General features: G+C 41.7%; 1 protein-coding gene across 3 annotated transcripts in view; it reads right to left on the bottom strand.

The window, feature by feature from the left end:
• Positions 1-6: 6 nt before the first annotated feature.
• The window catches only part of LOC118339870 (radixin-like), a 21,087-nt gene continuing 13,121 nt past the window's right edge, over positions 7-7,972 (bottom strand). For 2 of the 3 annotated variants that reach the window (XM_035677663.1, XM_035677664.1), the window contains exons 6-15: positions 7,330-7,481; positions 7,021-7,104; positions 6,616-6,762; positions 4,723-4,819; positions 4,473-4,636; positions 3,672-3,802; positions 3,250-3,410; positions 3,014-3,106; positions 2,064-2,300; positions 7-946 (exon numbers count right to left, since the gene is read on the bottom strand). In XM_035677663.1, the coding sequence (XP_035533556.1) occupies positions 782-946; positions 2,064-2,300; positions 3,014-3,106; positions 3,250-3,410; positions 3,672-3,802; positions 4,473-4,636; positions 4,723-4,819; positions 6,616-6,762; positions 7,021-7,104; positions 7,330-7,481 (1,431 nt within the window). In that variant the 3' untranslated portion in view covers positions 7-781. The remainder of the gene's footprint in view (positions 947-2,063; positions 2,301-3,013; positions 3,107-3,249; positions 3,411-3,671; positions 3,803-4,472; positions 4,637-4,722; positions 4,820-6,615; positions 6,763-7,020; positions 7,105-7,329; positions 7,482-7,972) is intronic. The other variant, XM_035677665.1, reaches the window with a different exon arrangement.

Here is a 7,972-nt window from a genome sequence, read left to right as displayed (position 1 = left end):
CTTTAACAATACTGCAGTGTTGTGTTTTTATCGAAGTGTAACATTCACATAAGTTTGAATTGATTGAATAGAGTTTAAGGACCTCAGCTCAGCTCTCTAATGACTCACAGATGCTAAGAGTATTAGCATAACTAGCTTGTGATATAGTTTGACATTATGTAAGGTAGGAATGAAAATACTGACTTAATTTATCCCCAAACTCCGGTCTTTACTCGTAGTTCTGGGACTGAACCCAGCGTCAATGTGTTCCACAGACAACTAAAAAGAAGGGCGTCATCAATAAAACGAGTCAAACTAAAGCAGAGGGAAACAACTTAAAAACAAGGAGAGGACTCGGTAAATTGAAGACCTATACTAAACCTTTGCATACAAGTCATCAAGCAAAAAAAACAACAAAAAAACAAAAACAAAAAGTAGCTTGCTATGGCCATGTTTGCTCAAAATAAAAAATCCAATTGTTTTCATTTTGGTTTTACAGTTTCTCTTAAGGGTTACAGAATCTCTGCTTTACAGCGATCTTTGCTTGTTCAGAGTGGCGTGTAGGCAGCTCCAAATGAAGGGAGATATCCGTAACTTTCAGAGTGGAGATGTGGGGCGGGGCTTTGGCAGTTTTTGACAAGATGATTTCTCAAGATCGCCTTGTGGGCGTTGAGGGGGACTTGGTGGGATTACAAGGACGGCAGCATCTGTTGTCCATGAAAGTTGAGCGGCTGCTGAGGGGAAAGTTCGGGAGCAGACACCCCTGAGGGAAAGACGGGCGAGGGGACAGCGGTGCCGTTTCTCACATGGACTCGAACTCATCGATGCGCTGCTTCGTGTTGCCCTGTCGGATCTGGCGCAGAGTTTTGTATTTGTCTCGGCCTGCTTTCACGTTCTCGGCGTGGAGCACATCATTCTGCGTCTTCTTGGTTTCGTCTCTGGCCTCGGCCAACTCTGAACTTAACGTCTGAGAGATCAAAGAAAAAGGGAGGATGAGAGGGTGATGGGGAGGGAAGGAAAATACGAGAAAACGGGGAAAAGAAGCAAAGGGTAGATAAAGAAAGGGAAAACAACAGTGGGGCGATGGAGGGGCGTAGAGGTTGCAGAGAAGAAGAAACAGGAAACAGGTGCAGAAGACAAAAAAACGCATCAATCATTTTAAAAGTAAACATCTGATTGACGCGAAGCAACGAAACATATCTAGAGCTACGCTTATCTATGTGTGTCAACATAAATCCTTCCAATCAGGTGCAACTTCAGATACACCCTGAAGCAGCGGTCTGCAGTTACAGTACAGGTTTGGCCCAGGCCTTTTGTTTGAGAACTTTTTCTTGCAGGCTAACAGGTGCAGTGCATACACGGACCCGTATGTGAACTCTTTGTTCGATATTTGTTTTTAAGATTAATAAAATCTCTTTTGTTGATGTTTGAACTCTTCTTGCCATAGCTTCAGTACAAGTCCTGGTCTATACAGTAGCCCAGCTTAGATCTACAGCCTCTGTAATATATCTAAAAATGATATGAATGGTTTTGATGTTACCAGTTTGTTCAATTCATTACCAGTAGGTCTGCTTTAAAGCCAGGCTACAGTCTAAGCCAGCACGTCTACTCCTGTTAAAAGCAGGAGTTTAAAGAAGAATGGACAGAGAAGTATGCCTTATCTTACCCTTATTTGCCATTTCTTGGCTGGTGTTTCTCCATTGCAACAAAACTGCTGTTAGAAAATAATATAATCTTGTTGTTATTTGTGTTTTGGAGACGCAAATCTCTTTTGGTTAAATAGAAGTGATGAACTAAAGAGATATATATTCTTTAAATAAAAGAGTTGTTTTTAAAAAATATTTATTCATCTGGGAAGTTCTAGACCTGTCAATAGCAGGTCGCTCTCCACATGGGAAGTATTTATTAGAGGTGTTCTAATGTCATTTTCTTAGAGATTAAAATGAAATTTATTTGAAGTGAGAGAGTTCATTTGACCTTGAGAAAAGTAGCTCTCAGGGTCATTGTCATTTTGTCAAGGATATGTGACCCACAGGCAGCCATTTTCCAACCCGACCCTGAAGGTTTTCACCCCTCGCTCTTACCTGCAGCTGTTGTTTGACCCTCTCATTCTTCTGGGCCTCAGTGACGCGCGCCTCTTCACTGCGGAGGTCTAGCTGGCTGACGCCCTCGTTGGAGAGCTCGGCGCTGGCCTCCGCGTGGTTCTCATCCTGCTCGTCGTGCTCGTTCTCGGCGTTGCCGCCCGGAGGCGCCGGCACCACTGTCATTGCGGTCTTCAGCTCCTCCTTGGTCTTCTCCAGGTCCTCCTGTGCTGACAGGGCCTGCAGGTGAGGGCACGGGGAAAGCGTAAGACAGATATATATACTGGACTCACAGCAGACAGGTGACCAACTGTTGACAACACTGTGACAGCCCACATGGTATTCTATGGCATGAGGAATCATCAAAATAGTATGAAGTCTAACTTTCATTTTTCTGTACATCAACTGGCTCATTAATGTCTGACGTGTATTTGTTTCTAAAAATAAACTCTTACTCAACGCTTTCTAGCCTATGGAAATCTTTTCTTGTTTAACATGAGGTTTTGCATTGAGGTATCACTATAATTTACATGTTTCCACTTAAAACAAACATAAATGTTGTTGAAGTTTGTTTAGCCAACAGTTGGTTAGTTCATGTAAGCCCTTTCTGAACACTAATATTTAAAACGTATTAGGGATGTTTGTATATTTGTATTTTCCATTTCGTATGTTTATTGGGCATGATTTTCATATACGCCATTACAGGTTTCTACCATAGCCTGACACGTACTTTAATATTTCTTTGATGTTTTTTGTATTTATGCATGTGAAACAAGAAAAACACATGGAAATAACAACTGCAGGATCTATGGATCAAAGGCAGGGCAGTTCCCCTGAATAGCTGCAAGTCCCCGTTACGGTACCCGCATTGTGTATGTTACAAACACTTTAAGGTGAATGACCAATGAAGCCAGTGTTCGCTCATGTAGGACCGGAGGAGAGGAGACCTGTACCTTGTGCTGCCATTCTGTGGCCTCTTCGTCTTTCTTCTTCTTGGCTTCTTCCAGGAGAGCAATCTTGGCTGTGAATTCAGCCAGTTCAGAAGCCTGGGATAAGACAGACCCTTCTGTTACACGTATTTTACATTTAAAACAAACAAGAATGTACTCCAGATTATGTTAAAAACCGAAATAACCAAACATAAGCCAGCCAGTAATTGCTCACACCGTCAGTTAAAACAAACACATACCAGTTGCTCCTGGGTCTTCTGCTGGTCTGCAGCCTGTCTGGCCAGCTCTGCCTTGGCCTCCTCAGCAGCCTGCCTGTCTCTCTCCAGCCTCTCGGCCTCCTCCCTCGCCCGCTTTCTCTCCTGCTCCAGCTCCATGGCCAGGCGGGTCTGCTCCTCAAGCTCTGTGGAAGGGCAGACGCGGTCTCATTACACATTTCTATCACACATACAGTGTGATCTCTGCTGATAATGACTGCTGAGGTCAGATACCGTTGATTCAGGAACATAAATCTGGACTAAGGGTTTATTTCCAAATACATACAGAAGTTTAATTTGCTAATAATGTCTGACCTGTGTTGTACAAGTATTGATGCATTATTATTCCTAAATATGGCAGTCGACATGGTACTAGTGAACAGATGGATAAAAAGTAAAACAGGTACCTTTCTGAGCTCTCATCGTCTGCTCTTCAATCTGTCTCAGCCTCTCCATGAGCTCGTCCTTCTCACGCTCTATTCTCTCCTTCTCTTTCTCCGCATACTCGCGCTTTTTCTTCTCATTCTCCAGCTGAGCCCTGGGAAGTTTTGAAAGTACAAGTTTCAGATTACTTGGGCTTTACTCTACGATAGTAACAAATATAGAGAAACACAGTAACAAGATACTTTCTGGTGCGCACAAGATACTTTTCTCGTGAGCACCAGAAAGTATCTTGTGCTCACGAGAAACATTAGGTTAAGTACAGGCAGTTGTGCTTCCTGTGCGTATGACTCATTAACTGCAGTCAAGCCAGCCGTTAGGCCGGACAGTCCGGCTTTTAAATGCCTGTCCCGCAGGGCGCAGCCTTAAACCAGACACTCATTTGTCCTCCTTTTGAGAAAATAACTAAAAAGTAAGTATCTTTGTGCGCACGAAGAAACTTTTTTTTTTTTTTTTTTCTTCTTCCCCCATGTCCCTTTAGGGGCTCCGTAGAAGCTGCAGCACCTTTAACTGAATAAAATACTCTGGCATTCAGATAATGTATGTAAAAGAGGTAACACTGCCCTCCAGTGGGGGAACTCTGCCAACTACTTTTTGACTTCAATACTCAAGTGTCTTTGTACATATATTTATGTATTGTCAAGTCAGTGAAGTGAGAGGTTAATTCACTTTGCCAGTGATGAGATATGATTACAATTACCTTGTGATAATTACAATAACAATAATAACAAAAAATAACATGGTTTGTGAGTGTTCCTCTGCAGTACCTCTCCATCTGTTTGTGGTGCTTCTCCTCCCGGGCCTGAGCCTTCATCTGCTGCACCTCGATGGTGTCGGGCTTTCTCCTCCTCATGTACAACTCGTGGTTACCCATACACAATGCCAAGATGCGCTTGTTGATGCGCAGTCGTGGGGCATAGAACACAAAGTCCTACATGTTTTTAAAAATAAGAAAGGGGTTAGATAAAGTCAAATATATCTTGCCTTTTCTATATGTTTGATGAATTTGACACTCACAGGTGCTTTCTTGTCAATAGGTTTGATGACAAACTTCTTGTCATTGAAAGAGATGTTTCGAATCTCACTCCAGGGGAAGCCAATCTTTGGTGTCAACCTGAAAAAAGAAATGTCCAAAAGTGGTTAGCAATTTACATTTAAACTCATGACACACAGTCCAGGATATTACACACTTGTTGGGAGTGTTTTATAACATTCAGCCAGCAGATGGTGCCTAGCATAAGCAGACCTCTTTACAAGATATCAGGAGATACTTTCGCTTACGTTTCAATCTTCATTTTCCTTTTTTTTTTCAGTTAAGTAGTTAAGAATAGTGACAGGAAATAGGAGGTGGATAAAACAGAAAATATCTCTTCCTGCCAAGTATGAAAAGGATGGTGGGTGTTCTCTGTTCAAGAAGGAAAAAATAGAAAGAAAGGAAAGGAAAAGGGATAAAGTGATAATGAGGAGGTTGATGCCTCAGGAGAGATAAAGGAACTATCCCTTATTTCCTTCCTTTGTCACCTGGACAACAGGAGGGGGATAGCAGTTGAGATGACCTAAGCAGTGAGAGGAAATGCTACAAGAGTTGTGATTAGATCTATCCCTCCACAAAAAGGGAAAATAAATCTCTGACCAGAGGACAGGAAAGACTCCTACAATGGACAGACGTGGTCTTCCTTTCCCCACCTCTCCCTCAGTTTTCCATTCGAAATAGAGCTTTGCTTCCTTTAAACTTGAATTGTGCATCTCATCTCATGTTGGCATCCAACCTCTCATAAAGTGAGAAATAGTAGAGGTGGCCTGGCTGATTTATGTAATAAGTTAGGATCAGAAAACAAGAAAATGCAGTACAGACATCTGAGTTAGTTTTGAAACAATGTCACTATTACATTTAGTCCACAAGGATGCACTGGATCTTGCTTTACTGACAGCAACTGCTGGACCAGCTCTGTGGATACTAAAAGAGTATTTATTGGCAAATGGATCTACTGCAGTCTGGCTTGTGAACACATTCACAGTACTGAGTCTAGTTGTTTCCAAAGATTCAGCCTCGCACCAAAATGTGTCATAACTCAAATTAACAATGTCAAAGCTAAACAGCCAGTTGTTTCCAAGTCTGATCTATACAGTTTTAACTGTTTCAAGTGCTTACAGTATGTGCTCTGCTGTCATAACAGAAAGAGCCTTCACAGAACCCACATAAATATCCCTCTCCTTTGGGCATTGGATGACTTAAGTCCTTGAAAATCTATTAAACATATTAAAAGCCAAAATTCTGAAAAGCTCCAGCCAAAGACACAAGCTGAAAGAAACATTATGTTGTTTTTTTCTCTCAACAATCTAAATGCTGGAATTACTGCAATGTTTCCAACTAGTGCTTCACTATACAATAAAATGTTGCGAGCCAAGAGCTGATAATAGTAATTTCAACTTCTTTCAGAACAAATCCAAATTATTTTACATGTTATTTGCTAAAAGACATACGGCTCTGGCTCTGATCTTGTGAGACACAGCAGGTAGAACAGACACCGCTATGACAACATGCGTTGACACACATCGGTTGTGACATGCTGTGTCATAAGCCTCCACCTACTCATTTGTCCTCATGCCTGCTGCTATTTAGTAATCATCTGCAAACCACAGCCCTGAGCCCCTTGCAAGCGCCTGTCCGTATGTGCATTGATCCATACCAAAACACCACGCATCTATTTTGGGAAATAAAGTGGTATCTGAAAGCTGAGGTGTTTAGCCTTAATGATAATGTCCAAGAGTCTTCACTGTCAGGCCAACAATGCAATATTTTATAGGATTAGGCTGAATTGGACTTTTCCCCCAGAACTCATTACTTATTTTGTAAATGAAATCAACAACAAATCTGTGTGTGTGTGTGTGTGTGTGTGTGCCCCTTACTTGTCTTCGTGTTCATAAATGTTGAGGCCAAGAGCATCCACGCCCAGCCACAGCTGTGTGCCCTTCTTGTTTTTGATCTCAAAGTAGTTGACTCCGTACATCTCTAAGTCCTGGGCGATTTTAAGATATTCCATCATAGAGTCCTCTCTAGAGAAAAAGGAAAAGCAGGAAGATTTTATATTATATATGTTTTATTAGATAATGTCCACAATGTAATGTAACATCAGCAAAACAGAATCCAATCGGTGTCTGACCACAATCACGTCACACATTCCAATAACAGTAGATAACACTCTCAGACAATCACATTTAGTTCTACATCCAAACAAGACACAACAAGCCCAAAGGCAAACACTCAGGGGGGTTTTTAAGTAAAGAATGTGATGAGGAAAGTTTGACACATACCTGAGCATTCCTCTGTGTTCTTCGTGCCAAGTCTGTATCCTGTCCTCCCACTGCTCCTTGGTCAGCTTGTGCTGCTCCAGGACTCTATGCACACAAACACAGACACAATGACTTCACCTGATGGGATGTTGAAATGCACAGAATTGTTTCCTCGAGAGGAAATGATTGAAAATTCCAACAGCGAACAAGATGCATTCCAGGTTTCAAAGGATGTAGTCTGTGTGTGGAATCTCAAGGACACCTCCCACACATCCAGTCACTTTGGCTCACAACAGAAACATTTAGGTTGTGACATATTTGTGTGTGTACCTCTGAGGCAGCAGTCTGTCATGGGTAAGGTACCCAGGCTTGTGCACATCTTTGTTGTAGTCTCCATACTTGGCTTGGACAGCGTATGACCCCAGTAACACAGCTGTCTCTGGAGGACAGTAGTTCTCATCATTCAGGATGGCCTCCTTCACCTGGTAAAACAGGAGGGAGTGAAGGAGTTAACGAATGGAACAGATTTCATTTATTCAACACTCTTAATTTTTTGCTTTTAACTATTTCTAAGTAAAATCTACTGTTTGCCTCTTACTCTCATGTGCTGTCAGCTAACCTTGTAACATTAAAACCTCATCCTGACGCCATTTATCCTGTGTGAGGATGTCATCAGTGTGTGCCAGTGCAGTAAACGCAAAAGGTTTTTAACGCTTCACTGAGGTGGAAAAGACGCTGCATCATTAAAAAGAAAATGTAATAAAGTGCAATGGAAAAAGACTTTGTAAGTAAGTCATCTACTAAAAGACTCTTTTGCACTACTGCCATATTTAAATATCCTTTGCATTGACCTATACAACTTTCCTCTTGCACTACTGCCATGTTTACAATGCCTTTTGCAAAGCTTTATTACATCATTCAAGCATACACTACCTCATTTATTCAAGTTGTACATGTTGTTTTATATATATAT

Source organism: Morone saxatilis, unplaced genomic scaffold, assembly GCF_004916995.1.
Source record: "Morone saxatilis isolate NCDOM2014 unplaced genomic scaffold, NCSU_SB_2.0 Contig6, whole genome shotgun sequence".
Lineage (NCBI taxonomy): Eukaryota > Metazoa > Chordata > Actinopteri > Moronidae > Morone > Morone saxatilis.
The sequence above is the reverse complement of the archived record's forward strand: the minus strand, read 5'-3'. Positions and strand labels throughout refer to the sequence as shown.